This window comes from Diorhabda carinulata, chromosome X (genome assembly GCF_026250575.1).
Source record: "Diorhabda carinulata isolate Delta chromosome X, icDioCari1.1, whole genome shotgun sequence".
Lineage (NCBI taxonomy): Eukaryota > Metazoa > Arthropoda > Insecta > Coleoptera > Chrysomelidae > Diorhabda > Diorhabda carinulata.
This window is the reverse complement of record NC_079472.1, coordinates 15858524-15875964: the sequence shown is the minus strand read 5'-3', so window position 1 is coordinate 15875964 and position 17441 is coordinate 15858524. Positions and strand designations below refer to the sequence as shown.

Sequence of the window (17441 nt, the reverse complement as noted above, 5' to 3'; positions counted from 1 at the left end):
CCAAACATATATTTTCCTAGATCTTACAGAGTTGCCAAACGTAGTTTTTTGAGATATGGATGAAACGAATTAGAACAAATTTATCAAATTGCAGTACTACCAACAGTAATTTTCCCCCAGATCTCGAGAGATACACAGATTAGAATAGAAATTATTGAGCTTGCAGTATTGCCAAACATAAATTTCCCCCATCTCCAGAAATATACGAATGACAATATCAAAGTTTATCAAAGATGCAGTATTGGCAAACATAATTTTTTCCTAGATCTCGGGAAACATATCAAGCCTGCAGTTTTGTCAAACGTAATTTCCAGATTTCCTAGATATGAGTGAAAAAAATGAAAGAGATTATCAAAATTGCAGTATTAGAATAGATATTTTGAAGCTTGCAGTACTGACAAACATTTTTTTCCAATATTTTGAGACTAATTACAATGGATGAATTAGAATATAGCGTTGTCAAATGTAAATTTTTTACTTTACCAATGAAAGGTTTTCATATTAGCGTTTTTGAAATGAGCATTTTAACATTAGGATCTATTTTAATTAATAGAATTTTTTTTTTTTCAAATAGGTGGGTTAAAAAAGTTGACAAAAATCAAGCAGTTTTTTTAATTTACACTGTATGCTAATTTGAAATACAAAAATTCAAAATACCGAAGTTATTTTGTGAAATTATATTTGAAAATAACAATAAGTAGAGTGATAAGACATAACCTCATAAATATTTGACGTCGTTACCTTTTTTTGGAAGGATTTACCTAAGAAATTCAAAATTTTTATCAATAAACTTTATGACAAAATATTATTCACTGTATTGACCTTAATCTTTCAAAGAGAATCCGTCAACGTATATAAACTAGCGGTAAATACTATATCACGTTTTATAGAAGCGGAAGCTTCTTCCATTTTATTTTTAAGTTCGGGATCTCCGACGATCCTAGCGGCATCTCTGACGTCCATAATAGTTTCGTTCAATTGTTGAATACACCGTACAATTATACCTTCCTGTATATCTGTAAGTTTCATTATATCCGCAAAAGGCTAAAACACAAAATTATTTTCTAAAATTGATGCACCACCTAGCCACAAATGAAGTACAACAAAAAAACTGCATAAATAATTCTAATAACCAAACATGGTCAAAATTCTAAAAGTCTAATCTTGGCCTATAAGTGGACACAGAAAATTGTACATGACTCCATTAATTCGGTTTCCGAAAGGCGCAACAGTAAAAGAAACTGTCAAATAAAAGCAGGTGTCCCTCAAGGCACTTCTACTCATTGTACTGAATACTTCAAACCCTATAAACAAAGAATGAAACATTTCCAGATAACTAGCGGGTCACGAAAATCCTTCTACAACGTCCAAGATGCTACAAAGGCACTTCAACGATATCCGAACATGACTATGAGAGTTGAGAATATAAATAAACGAAACAAAATATGACTTACCCGTCACCATTTTTCTTAAACAGCATACAAATACCGTCCGACACAACTAGGAGTACTTATCGTGACAGGTACACAGCCGCGCGCCATCTAACAACGCTAGTCATAATTTAATATAGTCGAAACTATAAAAAATGGTACCACAGTTCTACCAACAGAGAATGACTATATCATTGTTACATTTGCGGATGACTAGCGAGTTTCACGATGCTACAGAGACACAATAAACGAAACAATATGTGGCGGTACAAATACCACAAAAAAATAGTTAGAGTAGATATTACGACGGATACGCAGCCGCACGCCATCTAACGACGCCAGTCATAATTTAATATAGTGGAAACTATAAAAAATGATACCACAGTTCTACCAACAGAGAATGACTATATCATTGTTACATTTGCGGATGACTAGCGAGTTTCACGATGCTACAGAGACACAATAAACGAAACAATATGTGGCGGTACAAATACCACAAAAAAATAGTTAGAGTAGATATTACGACGGATACGCAGCCGCACGCCATCTAACGACGCCAGTCATAATTTAATATAGTGGAAACTATAAAAAATGGTACTACAGTTCTACCAACAGAGAATGACTATATCATTGGTACATTTGCGGATGACTAGCGAGTTTCCCGATGCTACAGAGACACTTAAACAATAAACGAAACAATATGTAGCGGTACAAATACCACAAAAAAATAGTTAGAGCAGATATTACGACGGATACACAGCCGCACACCATCTAACGACGTCAGTCATAATTTAATGTAGTGGAAACTACTAAAAGATGGTAGTTTGCTCATTCAATTATTGAGCGACAATTGTTCTAGATGTTTCTTGACTGTAACTACACAGAAGTTTCTAAAATAATCTAGATTTATTGTATTATATATAAATAATTTACCTGGTTGGTAGCCCATTCATATACAACGTGTACTAAACCGAAATTTAATTCTTCTTGAAATTCGTCGGTTTGGATTCGCAAATTTTGTTCTTCGTTACCTATTTCGAGATGTACTTGTCGTAATTCTACTATTGCCTATAAATATCATATAATTACATATACAGGGTGGTAACTGTAAATAAGGTACTGTCACAGTACATTTATCGATCGTATACTTACTTTTTTTAGATCCGGTGTTAATCCGCTATCATCGAAAACTTCATTGGGTGTTTTCACTCTAAACACTAGAGCTGATAATAGAGCTGCTACTTCAGCGGCTTTCAATTTCGTTAATACGTTCCTTAGTATCAATTCGGTTAACAATAATTCGTTCATTCCTATTTCACAAGCAACGTACCCTTTTAACTGAACTAGAAAACATAAATGATAAACATTAATATAGATTTCCTTATTTGGGGTTGAAATTTTATATATGGTGGTTGAATAGATAGTTTCCGAATGGGTATTTAATAGAAAAATCTCAAAACCAAGGGATTAACTGGAAGACATACATATTGAAACCGTTATTCATAATCGAATTTTTATGCAATTAAAGCACTGAGTTGATATTATATATAAAAATAAAAGAAAATGTAAGAAAAAAAATATTAGGTACCAATATGTTCATAGTAATCAAATATTATACAAAGTTTCAGTCATCTATATCCACAATATTATCTAGATTTATCTCTGGGTGATTACAAAGTATTCCTAAGCCTGTTAATGTGAAAATCTTGAAAAACTAATATGAAGTGTTTTATAAAGTTTCTCAGGTAAAGATTCAAGATAATTTGACACTCACAACTTTTTTACACCACAATTATCACACTAGTTACATCACTACTAACAATTTAGTAACTATATACCACCCGGATTGGCTTGTATCGCTCATCACGTATCTCCTGCCTCATTTTGAGATGTTCTAGACTATTGTAGAACCTTCTGTGTGTAGTAACAGCTAACTTTTCCCTCTAGAAACATCTAGAAGAATAATTCAATGGATGTAACCATCCACTATCGTTTATAATTTTCACTACATTAAATTTTGACCGATGCCATTAGATGGCGTGCTGCTGTGTCATAAGTCAATGTTCCTAAACCTAATACTGCCAAAATTTCAAAAACTCGATTTAATATTTATTAAAAAATTAATTGATACAATGTAATACTGGATATACTTTTGAATATCTTGTTAAACTTTGATAATCCGTCCAAATTAAAACTGAATATCATTTACAGTCACTTCTGGATTTGCCAAATTTTTTTTAAATTTTGATTAGTAATTCATAGAATTCTAAGACATACAAGTGTATATTAAAATAACGATCAATAATCAAATCAAGATTCAAATTTTTTTAACACCACTATAATTCCCCGATTTGATTAAAAGTGATTATTCGCCATTACTAAATATGAAAAATCGTTACAATGAAATTAATTTTACACTTACTTTTGTTTTGTCCATCAACATAATTCAATCTCTTCAAAAGCTGTATTCTATTTTCGTAATCAGGATAAAGACTCAAACTGGCATTAGATAATTGATATTCCAAATTTTTCTTTTGCTCTTCTAAAAATTTTCTTTTAAAAACCGTAGAAAACTGTTCCTCGAAATTAGGTATCTTAGTACTAGGTAAATGATCAATCAATTTGTCTTTTAGATCGTACATTTTTTGTAAATCGTAATATAATTCTTGACTTTTAACCTAAAATGATAAAATTAGTATCTTCGAATATAAAAAATTGTAACGAATACATTTAAATCTATTATATAGTGTAGGAATTCTAATTTTTCAGTATCATTATTTGCCATCGTGGTTAATTTGTGTAATTCTTGTACAGCTTCCAGACACGTTTGTCCCACAGGATCATTTTTAAATCTGTCCATTTGACGTTTTTCCACATCTTTCATAACTAGATCTGTATTCACCTACAAATAGAAATATTTCACTATAAAAGCTGATACAATTTTACCATTAAAAATCAATGAAAATTTAAAACTTTTTACATAACAAATTATATTATTGTGTTTTTGAACAAACAACAGCTTTTTAATTCACAAGTTTCCAAACTTTTTTCCATGTAGACCATTTACAGGATTTAGTAGACCTACTGCTGAGATATTTCTACCATATTCTCTATTTCTGATAAAAAAATATGTATATTGATTTTAAAAAAAAACTTAATGAAGAGCAAAAAGTATTATCAGCACTTATGAAGGTCAAAAATTCTATTAAAGACTTTTTTTATAATATACTTAATATTTTTCAAATATTCAATGTTTATAAAGGCCTCTATGATACTAACCCCTTGAAAATTGATTAAAAAATACCTAAATATAAATAAAGTTACGATAAGTATAAATAATAAATAATCACTTAGAAACTTACTTTAATAGTTTTTCCCGATATCTCAAATATATCTTCAGGTCCTACTGTTAACATTTCGTGTCCTGAAGCAGATACGGTGCAATACAATTTATCTTCAACTAACGATAACATGTAGTACCAAAGATCTTCTTGAATTGGTTTGGAATCATCTGGAGACTGTTCGTTTAAGACAAGAACTTTATACGACACTAATTTCGATCTTACTGTTGATAATATCATAGCTAATTTGTTGATGTGATTCTTTTGTGTTATTACTATCAATCTACCTGGATTTAAAATCTTTTGTACTTTTGGTGAGGACAAAACGGCATTCTGTAAATAATTTATTTGCATTATTGGTTGCAAAATTTAATATAATATGCTTTTTATTCACGTAATTCATTTTATCTCTCTGTACTTTGTACATACTCCATTTTTTACAATCATCTGCTTTCCTTTTTAAATTTCCCTCAATAAATTTGTTTGAATATTTACTCTTTTTAAGTTGGTTGTTTTCTTCTCTTTTTTTTCTTGAACGATATGACCACCAAGCTAAATTTTTCCTTAGATAACGTAATAAAATAGAGAAAATTCATCAAATTTAAAGAACGTTAAAAAAACAAGTTTGAATTGAAGTGAAAAGTAAAACTGTCTCGTAACTAGTAAAAAAGCATTTGAGAACATAAAATACTGAATACTCTTAAATAAACCATAATATAAAACGTAGATTCTTCTTTTTTTGCAGTTCTTATTTACTATTTCATCGACCTCTACTAGTTCAATCTTTCCGTAGATAACGTAATAAAATAAAGAAAATACATCAAACTAAAAAAACATTAAAAAAACAAGTCAAAAGTGAGGTAAACAGTAGAACAGTCTCATAAGTAGTAAAAAACATTTGAGAACATAAAATACTGAAATTAAAATGTCGGCATGAGGTTTTAGGACAAAATGTATCTAGTATCGAAGTAATTAGAGATTTTTCTCATTTATAGCACTTGTTTACCATATTCCTACTATCGATTCATTATTTCTATGGATAATACAATATTTGACTAAAATGAAGATAGCAGTAGATCTAAAGACGACTGAAGAAGATATATAACGTCGAGGATTCACTGTTAAATAAATTATTAAATTACCATAATTTGTTTCCTAACGTTCAAATAAAAACTGGCAATTTCGTAAAATTTAACCAACGGATGTAGATAACTACTGATTTGTTGTCGGCATAAATCCTTCATTTCTCCTTCGACTTTAACCAATTTCTTTTTAATCTCAACCATATTTTTTTGATGATCTGCTTCTCGGAAACTCCTCGACATCATTCCTTCCACGCTCAAACTTTCCACTCTCAACAAACTTAAAAGCTAAAACAAAATAATGAAAATTAGCTAAATCGGTGCGTTTCTCACGGTAACTTACCATCCCGTAGGTTAATCTGAATTGACTGACAAGAGAATTGGGTTTACCGAGCATCATCCTTTTGAGATTCACTTCTTGGGGTACACCTTGTTTACATAGAATTATTACAGTACCTTCGGCGTCCAAACCGCGTCTACCGGCTCGACCCGCCATTTGAATGTACTCCGCAGATTCGAGGTCTCGTACTTCTTTACCGTCATGTTTACGAACAGTATCGAAAACTACGGTCCTTGCTGGCATATTTACTCCCATTGCGAACGTTTCAGTCGCAAAAAGAAGCTAAAAAATACAAATACTCCATACAATAAAAATGTATCAGGTCTAGAAAGCTCTCAGATACTCTAAACTACTTGATATGAGTCTAGAATGTTCTAGTCGGTCTAAAACATTTCAAATTCAGTTTAAGATGATTCTAGATTGTTCTGCCAAAATCTAGAAAGGTCTAAATCTAGTTTAAACGTTATAAATTGATTAAGAATGATTTAGATACATCCAGAAACTTCTAGATTGTTCTAGATATGTCTAAAATTTTTAAGGTTGATATAAAACATTACAAGCTCAGTTTAAGATGATTCCAGATTGTTCTGACAAGTTCTAGGATGATCTGGAAAGGTTTAAACGTTTTAAATTGTTCAAAAATGATTTCGATAGAACTAGATGGTTCTAGAATTTTGAAAATAATCTAAAAATCACTGAATTTAGTTTCAATTTAAGTTGAAAGATGATGCCAATGCGTCTTGGCATCAAACATTTTGAAAGATCTATAAAATTCCAAATCAAGTTTAAAATTAGTTAAGGATAACTCCAATCGATCTATACTGTTATAGATTTCTCTAAAAACAATCGTGAATGATTTACAAAAGTCCAAACTTGGTTGAAAGTAAATCCACTAGATTTAGATTGTTCGATAGTGATGCATAAAGCTCCCAATGGAGTTTTAACGTTTTAATTTAATTTAAAATATATGCAAACAATTCTAGATTGTTGTAAATGTTTTAATTGATTTTAATTGATGATTTAATAGAAAAAACAAACATCGGAATTCAATTTTACCTTTATGTAACCTTGTTGAAATAACATCTCGACAATTTCTTTGATAATCGGTAAGATTCCACTGTGATGTACTCCAATGCCCCTTGTTAATATGTCTCTCATTTTCATAATTTGGGGAATATTTTGATCGGGTTCTTTCAAACATCTAAGATAAAAAAAACTCCACTTTTACATTATAGTTATACCATTTATAGGATACCTAATAATGAGTTTCAGTTATATACAACCAAATAATTTCAAATGGAAGATGAAAGATGTTTCCAATAAGAAATATAGAAGACAGAAACAACCAGATGGCCCTTCAAGAAGTGGCCTTTTCTGTAATCAGCTCCAAAATGTTTAGACATACTGAACAAACTAGGCAGGAATAGAATAGCAACCCTTTTGTGGATACCAAAGACAAGATAGCTAGGAAACTAGTGAAGTAAAGGGTTCAAACACCTTTCTGGAATGAATTCAAACAATATTTAAAAAAAAAATAAGAGAATACTAGACTTAGGTTAGACATAGGTCCACATAATAGGACTGAGTCTATAGTAAGCCAAAAAAGAATCTTCAAAATGATGAACAAAGATAATTTCAGATTTTGTGAGTTATTTATCAACATTACGGAATCTCAAGTAGCATATCGGATACTTACCTGAGCTGAAACCAGATAATATCCTTAAATATATTAAAGTTTCTCTCACCTGATCCATCTATTAAAAGACAAAGTGATATACGCTTTTTCTTTTTGAGTCGTAAGGTCCAAACTGGTCAAATTAGCCGCGTTATTATCGCATTTCAATCGAGAAAAAGTGAAAGCTACCACCGGTAACAAATCGTTTTTTTTAAGATGAGCTATCAATCCAGACCAAAGGGTTTTCTCTTGACCGGGTTTTTGATAAGGGTTTTTTTGTTGTACGTTACTTATAGATTCTTTGGCTTTTGAATAACTAAAATTAACAATTAATGAGTTATATATCAAATGAGAACTATCGATTGTATTGTACCCATTTAAAATCCACTCGTCAGCATTCAAAATCATGAAACGGTTATCCCTCGTACTTCCACCTTTACCGGTATACAGATAATGTTTCAATGGAACTGGTCTTTGATGAGTATTTACTACGTAAACTTTTCTTTGGTGAGTCCTTCCTAACCAATCGGCGAATTCTAGTGTATTAGGTACTGTCGCGCTTAATAGGACGACGCAAACTTGTGCTGGGAGCATTATAAGTACTTGTTCCCACACGTGACCCCGCTCTCTGTCGTTAATATAATGAACCTAGAAACGAAAATTATTGTATTTGCTATAAATAATTTCATATAATTACTGCTGATAAAAATAAGCCCATGTGCACTAAAAGTTTGATAGAAACGAAAATTGCAAGTGAAAACAAAATATAAAGTAGAAATAATAGAAAATTCTAATCTTAGTTCATCAAAATTCGATTACTGACTATTCCAAACTTTAAAAACGTATTTTTCTCATAAAACGAATGAGTCTGATGTATAAAAATTGTTTACAGGTTTTTGGTATAACTGATGCGATTAGATTTCTTCACATATAGTGTTAAAAGAAGAAAAAAATTTATATTTTTGTATAAGAACAAGAAATATCACCATGTATATCATATGATAGTTTGTTATTGAAAAAGGAAGGTATGTTTTTGAAAAAAATAGTCTCTAAAGACACGTGACAAATTTATTTTTGAAAGACAGCCTCTAAAGAAAAATGACAATTTTTTTATAAATACATTTTTTAAGAAAATCAGTTGTTTCTTGAAATAAACAGTCTATAAAGACAAATATTTGTTTATTTTTCAAGTCTTCAAAGAAAAATGACATTTTTTTAGAAGAAAATTGTCTCTAAATGACAATTAGCAAATTTATTAATAAAAACAATTAGCTCCAAAGTAAAATCTTTATTCTCTACAAACAAATATCAATTTGTTTTTGATAAAGACAGACTCTAAAGACAATTGACAGTTTTGTTTATAAAAATAAAGATTTTTTTAAAAAAATTGAAATTTTTTGAAAAAGACAGTTCTAAAACAATGTGTTTCTGAAAAAAGTTTCCTGAAACAATTTTCTATTTCTTTAAAAAAAAAATAGCTTCTGAAGACAAATTTTGATATATTTTTGGAAAAACTAGTATCTAAAATCTAATGTTGATTTGTTTTAAAAAAAGACAGTCCATAAGAAAAATTTTTATAAGGTATTGGAAAAGATAATCTCCTAAGACATGTATTAGTTTGTCTTACTTAAAAAAAACGAAACAATAATAGTTTCAAAATATTATTTTAAAATCTCACCTCATCAAAAATAGCATACTCAAGATCCCTAGTAATGTCACTTCCACAATACAACATTGATCTCAAAATCTCAGTTGTCATTATAAGACAAGACGCCTTTGGATTTATCTGAAAATCACCAGTTATGAGACCCACATCTTCAAATTTATCCTTAAAGTCCCTGTATTTTTGATTGGAAAGAGCTTTTATAGGAGACGTATAAATAGTTTTGGTCATGTGCTTTTGGGAAAGGGCTATAGCGTATTCAGCCACAACTGAAATAACATAATGTTATAGCTAAGGAAAACAGCTCATTAGATCTCAAGGAAATACCAGTTAAAAGCTAAAAATGACTTAATTTGACATTTCCTTCAGTTCATATGAATTCTATTATATGTACTGTACCTGTTTTTCCAGCAGAAGTATGTGCAGCTACAAATACGTGATTGTGTTGTTCCAATTGCAGTATGGCCAATTTTTGGAACACATCCAATTCAAAAGGATATTCTATTGCCATTTCCGGTATCTTTTCTTTAAAATTTTTAACAGGTTTTGAGGTGTCTAATAAAATCGCCCATTCGCTACCTTGTTTAGCCAAATTTTTATTATCAGCTTTACTTATATTAAGTATTGGTACTTCTTTTGGAATTATTTCTTCTTCCTCTGGAGAATATTCTTCTTCTTTCTTATTTTTTTCTTCTATTGTATATTCAGATTCAAAAGCACCTACAGAATTATTTATCTATTTCATAGGGAGATCTTTTATTTTCATCACCAATTCATACGACATTAAAATTATAGTTTTTTTTATAAACAAACACCCTGTAGTTTACTTCAAATTAGTAAACTACCTACGCGTCCCCATTATAACTACATACAAACTTAATAATATGCCAAATGAATACTTACTAAGTAAATCTTGTTCTCTTTGCACAATTTCTAGTAGATTTATAACATTTGGTGCGCTATTTTGTATTTCCTGTTCAACAATTATTTCATCTTCAGTACATAGTGTTCTACCATCTTTTTGAAATACAAGACCTCTATTAAAACCAGGTGGTATGGTCAATAATTTTTCTAAAACGATAACGAAACTAATTTAAAAATCACTAACCATACATTGTACCTACCACTTTCAGAAAGAGTTTCTTCTCGATTTATTAATTCTGGTGGTGGAAAACTACCAGGCCAAAATGGTTTATAAGAAGCACCGCCAAATGTTGCATCAGTCGGCGGTACTGGAGCTCTATTTAGAGACATTGAATTTTTCGCAGTGGCACCTGCTGATTGTAAAGATACTTCTTTAAAATCTAATATTTCTCCCGTATTTGGATCTCGACGTACCTTGAAGTATTTTAATTACTAGAGTTTAATGGATGATCGTTATACTTACTTGTAGAGTGGTTGTTAAAGGGGATCCTTCAAAATATAATAATTTTTCAGGTTTTGGTTGTCGAGGCCAAAACTTTTGATTTTTTTCATATTGGTGAATAGGTAAGTTTTCTGGGCATAAAAGATATTTTTTTAATTCATTATCTATCGAAGGCAATATTGGAGGTACTTCTACTTTAACCATCTTGTTTATTTTATTTTGAGGATATAGAAAACCAGATTATCAGTCAAAACTTTCCAATTTGTATTTATAATTAACACATATTGTCATAGGGGTATCAAATTTTTTAAATCTACTAAATAACACTAAAATAATCAAAGTTTTTGAAATCTTTCTTCTCTTTTAAACTTTACAATTCTTTTTGACATTAAAATCATAGAACTAAAAAGTATCCTTCTGTGATTATCGTGCTCACATAGCTTTAATTCATGCACATAGAATAAATAAAATAATTACAAATAGGGAAAATGAGTTATTTTTAATTGTTTACGAAAAGGTATAATCGCTTTTCAGTTGTTTCGGTTACTTTTTGCTATCATAATTTGACATGTGCTGAAATTTATTTTACCTATAATTCGCACTGCTGGGGTAGAATAAATGTAATGCTGTATAGAGCTATATTTTTGAATTTCTACTAAATAAAATAAAACTACTATTTCAATAATGTATGTATAATTTTTAGAAATTAGAATAATTACTCTCGACGCTATGAACATATAAATAATAATTCAGTATATGTACTTAGAAATAGTTATTTCTATGGTTCTGTTACTTTTGACGTTTAGATAACCTCAATCTTACATCATTCATAGAATAAATAAAAACAAGACAATCATCAATAACAACAGAGACAACTAGTTGTTTTTCAACAATAAATTATTCATTATTCATGATTACTTACGCAAACGTTAATGATTGTTGGTCGTATCATTCGATAGATATAGGTTGACTGTTACAATATGTCTGGTGATTCTAAGGGGTTTATAGCAGCTCTAGACGTAGGAACAACTACGATAAAATGTCATATAATCAGTTCTTCAGCAAGATCTGTAGGATACGCTTCATATATCGTAAATTAATACAAAATAAATATGAATACACCATCTTAAATAGTATGTTTTAGGTAAAACTGCATTATCCTCATCCAGGTTGGGTTGAAATAGTACCAGATGAACTGTTTCAAAGTGTTTTAAAAGTTATATTAGAAGCTGTACAAAGTAAGTACGAATATTCAGGCATATATAATTAAAAACCTTGAATTTTGTACTCTAATCTTAATTAATTATTGTAATTTATTATTACGTTTCCCAATTATTTTTTTAGATGCAAATATAAGCGTATACCAAATAAAATCCATAGCAATATCGACCCAAAGATGTTCATTCATTACTTGGAGGAAAGATAATGGTGAATATTTACATAATTTCATAACTTGGATGGATCTTAGAGCAAGTGAATTAATAAAGAGATTAAACAAGTCAATAACAACAACTGTAAGTTTATAATAATTATTCAGAATCTTAATTCGTCTCAATTATTCCTTTGTAGGCTTTAAGGTGGGTGGCTTATTTCATTTATTTAGGAACCTTTAATAAAAAATATGGCATGGCGAGTAAATTACAAGTCAGAAATAATCACGTAAGTTGAAATTTTCATCAGAGTATATTTGGTATAAATTCTATGATATTTCCAGGTATCTGGAAGATTATTATGGGTCTTTGAAAATGTCAAATCAGTAAAACAAGCTCTACTAGAAAACAATCTTATGTTTGGAACAGTTGACACGTGGCTAATATATAAATTAACAGGGGGAATGTCGTATGTTACAGACATCACTAATGCTTCTTCGACAGGTTTCTACGACCCTTTTATTCTAGATTGGGGCATCATAGCCAAAGCACTAAGGATACCAACCAACTTTTTACCAAAAGTAGTAGAAAATGATTATGATTTTGGTGAAACTCAAAAAGATCTTTTTGGATTACCCATAAAAATTGGTTGTGTGGTGAGTTTAACTTAAGGATCTTTAGGCCCAATTTGGTTGATCATTTTGTGTTATTTAGTGTCTTTTCTTTTGTTATAAACTTGAAATCGCTTATAACATAATGAAAATAGCTCTTTCAATAAGTTCAGCAGTTAATATTCATGCACTCCTCCAACAAACCTTGACCAAGAGGAAAACAAAGTCTTCTTATTGATTTCATGAGAGGGGACCATCAGTAATAAAAGAAGTCCATTAAGAACCATCACATCACCTCCAGGTGGTGATACGAAACAAAGAGGCATTTGGTGAGGTTGTGATGTATGAAATGCACCTCATAGTGCCAATTTGACAAAATAATTTCTTCAACAGTTCAAGTGGAAAGTCTTTCACTGCCTAGTGACTATCAGCTCTTTCTAAAAATGAAAATGCATTTAGGAAGGCTTAGACTGAGGCCTTCAATAATAAAGGAAGTCTATTGAGAGCCCCACATCACCTCCAGATGCTGATGTGAAACAAAGAGGCATTTGATGTATGAAATGCCAATATTACAAAAAACTTATGTGGGAAGTCTTGAATTGTGTCAATACGTCTTTTATTTAAAAAAAGAACATAAAATATGCATTTTTAGATGGCCGATCAACAATCTTCTGTTGTGGGTACTTGTAGTTTCTTTGAAGACGATCTGAAGCTTACAATGGGCACAGGAGCATTTTTAGATGTGAATACAGCGAAAATCATTCATCCAAGTTTAAATGGTATGTATCCTTTAGTAGGATATAAAATCGGTAAAGAATTGGTGTATATTTCTGAAGTTCCATGCACTGATGCGGGTTCTATAATCCAATGGCTACTACATTGTGGTATGTAAGTTTATATTACATACTGTTTTGAATAGTAACGTTCTAATCGATATTGTGTTTTGTAGGTTTAGTTGACAATCCGAAAGTTACTTCAGAAATGGCATTGTCTGTTGGAGATGCAAAAGGTGTGTTCTTCATACCCGCTTTTAGTGGATTAGGGGTAATAACTTTATTGATAATAAATAACAAATTGATGAAAATAATTTGTGTTTAGCCGCCTATTAACGATGATCAAGCGGGTACTGGATTTATTGGTATTAAACCGCTTACTAAAAAGGAACATTTAGTGAGGGCTGTACTAGAAAGTATCGTTTATCAAATAGTTAAAACAGTAGATTTGCTTAAAAGGGAAAGGGAAGGAAATTATTCATCTATAAAGTAAGTATATATTTAATAATTTCTTGTTAGTAATAATTAACTGTTTTTGTTTCCTTTAGAGTTGATGGGGGTTTATCTTCTAATGATTTCATATGCCAATTATTAGCAGACTTAACAGATTTACAGATAATTAGGTTATATATGTCTGATATGGCTGTGATGGGAGTGTCGTTTGTAGCTGGATTATCTTGCGGTGAGTTTATCAAAAAAATCAACATTGTATTAACTGCTTTAATTTGTAGGATTTTGGACTGGAAAAGAGGATTTTCAACGGCACTGTGACGTTTCAAAAACATTTCTGCCTTCAAGTGATAATGAACATAAGGAAAAATGCAGATTTAATTATAATAATTGGTTATCAGCTGTGGATAGGTTCAAATTGTGGTATCAGAAGTAACTATATTAGAAAATTTTCATTGTGGTTTTTCATTATAAACAAACTGGGATTAAAATTAGTTTATATGGTGCTAAATATTTTCCAATATGTATTGAAACTTTTTTTGTATGAATAAAAACATTTTACAATATATTCAGTTTTATTTCTGGGGTAGAAGTTAGAGATTTATACCCATTTTCAAAGAGAAAAGTGAATTTTATGTGATTTTATTTTTTTTTATTTTATTTTTTCATTTTTCTGAATTTTAAGTGATCATTTCATATATGTAAAAGGTGGAATTTCCATTAATCCTCTAAAATAGTCAGGCAACGCCCTCGAAAAATCCGTATAAATCTGGTAACACTGTTGACAAAGATTAAAACTAAGCAAGTTCATGCTACACACAGTTGTGTCTGTGTCATGATAACACGTGATCGACGAGTAGACACGTTTTTAAAATGAATAACCGAACTTAACGCTTCAAGAAAGAGTTTTTTTGTTAATCGTTAAACAGTTTGTAATACGTACCAGAAATTCTTGAAAACCGGTTCTGTTGCCGACGTGTTGCGTTCTGGACGACCAGAACGATAATATGTAAACAGTGGCGCTGTCATTAGTTGAGCAGCTGTGTTAATCTGCAGTTCTTTACAATCATACCATTCTGTAGTCGGATGAAAGAAAGAAGAAGAATTAAACCTGACTGGAGGGTGTGTGTGGGCCATAGAGATATTACCAATAGAGTAGGCATGCCTACAAGTGAGAGCGTCTTGCGAATGAAAAGAGAAAGAGAGTCATTTATGTATTTCTATCTCTTTCTTTTGTTGCGTACTGCGCATGCGTGTCTCTGATTCAACGGGCAACGTAAAGTGCAAACGTAACCTGTACGTCTGTAAATAAATATTATATTTGCCCAATGTAAATAATGTGATAAAGATTATTAAACATTTGTTGTCGAATATGCCTTACTACTGTGTTCTCTGCAAAAAAGAACCAATACCTGGAGATAAAAGTCGCAGTTTTCATAAGTAAGTCCGTATAAGTAATTCAAGAAGTAGTTAGCAAAAATGTTGTTTTGATTGTATGCACAATATTAAAAAAGAAGTGTTATAAAAATGAGTACTATCTATATAATGTTTTATCATTAAAATATGTTTTGTTTATTGTAGATTTCCAGATGATGATGGTTTAAGACAGAAATGGATGGCTTTTGCTGGACTAAGTTCTATAACCAAGTATACAAAACTTTGCACTGATCATTTTGATACGAGTGCCTATGAAGACTCTGATGGAAGTAAAATTAAGAGATCTTTAAGGAAAACTGTGGCCCCTTGCAGATTTGTATCAACAGATAAAGTTCAAAGTGTTAGCTACCCAGTCACAAAAGATGAAACAACTGAATTTGCAAAAACAGTCATGTGTCAGTAATGTTTCTGTAAATACCGTAGTTAATTTGCTACCCTCTATCAACAATCATTTGCCTGCAAATACTAGTAAAGCATTTGGTGAAAATAAGCAAGATTTTTGTGAACCTGTCAGTTATCTATTATCAAACTCATCTGTGGCTGTGGATTTGGATACAAGTAAAATTTTTCCAACAAACTCATCTGTGGCTATAGAGTTGGGACGAGCAGTAATCTGTCAAAAAGCCATTGCTATAACATTTCAAGAAATAATTCTTTAACTCAAGTGTTGCAAGAGCAAATCACACAGCAAACTGTATTTAGTAATACACAGCTTAATGATAATCGTACAAATCTCAAAAGGTTAATTCTACGCTCATAATTATATATATAGATATATAGATACATTCATTTTACACTTATTTTTTTTGCAAATTCCTCCTTTGCCATTTGCGAAAAATCTCAACCAAATTTACCTGATACCACTATAAAAAGGTAAGCGTTATAAAATTTCTTATTAAATAGCTTCTCATGAATATATATATTCATATGTTTACTTCTTGTTCCAGATATTTGTTATGGATCTCGATATAGATAAAACAAATCGACTCTTATAAATCTCATTATTAAGATACTGTGCAAAATAATTTATAATGAGCATAAAAAATGGCTAGTCGTCTGTTATTTATTGCTGAAAAATATTTTATGAAGAAACTAACAGTTTTAAGTAAACACAAGCTTTATGAAAACTTGAATATATAAAATTTTATTGTTTGAAATATAATATAATCGAATGTATCATAGCAATTAAAAAGATTTTATTGAAAAGCCAGAAGTAATATTAGTATACCTACTGGTTTTTTATGTAGTTGTACTAATTTATTAATAAAGAATTGTTAAATAAAGTGCTTTATTTAATTCTAATTGAGTTTTGGTCCTTCAGAGTATTCCATTTTGTTTATGTACTGATAAACTGAATTTATTCTTGAAATTACGTGAGCTACTGATAAATAATGTTGACTTAATGGAATGCAATAAAAAATTTTGATTGATACAATAGTACTAAATTTTCAGTTATAATGATAATTAATTAGCCATGCAAAATTAATTTCACAAATAAAATCTAAAAGAATACAAAAAAATTCTCTCAAAACAATATTCCTATAAATATATTGGCATAAAAAAAATTGCATTTGCAGGAATCAAACCGAGAAAAGCAAAATCTAAAGGCTGAGATCTTGACACCTTGGCCGTGCATTCATGGATATAAATGGTGTGAAGTACTTCAAAAGCTTGTGGTCTGAGAGGATTAGCCTAATGATTTGTAAATTAGCTCAACCTATTTTTATTGAATATTACTTGGGAAATATACATTTGTTTTTATTGAACTAGATTTCGTTTATCAACAGTATTGCAGGAAAGATCTTATTCTGTTTCAATTTCCGACACGAAATCTAATCGACGCGCATGCGCCATTAGACAGAGACAGCAATACATAAATTATTCGCTCTCTCTTTTTATCGGC

General features: G+C 30.5%; 3 protein-coding genes across 7 annotated transcripts; 2 read left to right on the top strand and 1 right to left on the bottom strand.

Moving 5' to 3' along the window:
- Window positions 1–662: 662 nt before the first annotated feature.
- LOC130901905 (SKI2 subunit of superkiller complex protein) lies at window positions 663–11284 on the bottom strand. Of its 4 annotated transcripts, XM_057813576.1 has the most exons (17): window positions 10919–11253; window positions 10656–10869; window positions 10435–10602; window positions 9931–10251; window positions 9547–9800; window positions 8242–8516; window positions 7939–8184; window positions 7250–7394; window positions 6197–6475; window positions 5914–6141; window positions 4793–5104; window positions 4159–4332; window positions 3853–4108; window positions 2583–2773; window positions 2364–2498; window positions 823–1044; window positions 663–761 (listed from the first exon to the last, which is right to left on the bottom strand). In XM_057813576.1, the coding sequence occupies exons 1-16, from the start codon at window positions 11099–11101 to the stop codon at window positions 832–834; spliced, it is 3594 nt and encodes a 1197-aa protein (XP_057669559.1). In that variant the 5' UTR covers window positions 11102–11253; the 3' UTR covers window positions 663–761; window positions 823–831. The 4 variants fall into 4 exon arrangements, with proteins under 4 accessions (XP_057669559.1, XP_057669560.1, XP_057669558.1 ...); XM_057813577.1 differs by having other exon boundaries at window positions 663–1044; window positions 10919–11284; XM_057813575.1 differs by having other exon boundaries at window positions 7939–8516.
- Window positions 11285–11684: 400 nt separating this feature from the next.
- On the top strand, window positions 11685–14667 carry LOC130901908 (putative glycerol kinase 5). The gene is made up of 10 exons (XM_057813585.1): window positions 11685–11988; window positions 12042–12135; window positions 12242–12411; window positions 12467–12556; window positions 12612–12923; window positions 13531–13762; window positions 13828–13922; window positions 13977–14140; window positions 14200–14333; window positions 14383–14667. The coding sequence occupies exons 1-10, from the start codon at window positions 11878–11880 to the stop codon at window positions 14535–14537; spliced, it is 1557 nt and encodes a 518-aa protein (XP_057669568.1). The 5' UTR covers window positions 11685–11877; the 3' UTR covers window positions 14538–14667.
- A 681-nt stretch (window positions 14668–15348) lies between these two features.
- LOC130901915 (uncharacterized) lies at window positions 15349–16831 on the top strand. Of its 2 annotated transcripts, XR_009060337.1 has the most exons (3): window positions 15349–15541; window positions 15683–16411; window positions 16486–16821. XR_009060337.1 is itself a non-coding variant. In XM_057813602.1 (2 exons), the coding sequence occupies exons 1-2, from the start codon at window positions 15474–15476 to the stop codon at window positions 15939–15941; spliced, it is 327 nt and encodes a 108-aa protein (XP_057669585.1). In that variant the 5' UTR covers window positions 15349–15473; the 3' UTR covers window positions 15942–16831. The 2 variants fall into 2 exon arrangements, 1 of the variants encoding a protein (XP_057669585.1); XM_057813602.1 differs by having other exon boundaries at window positions 15683–16831.
- Window positions 16832–17441: the final 610 nt, after the last annotated feature.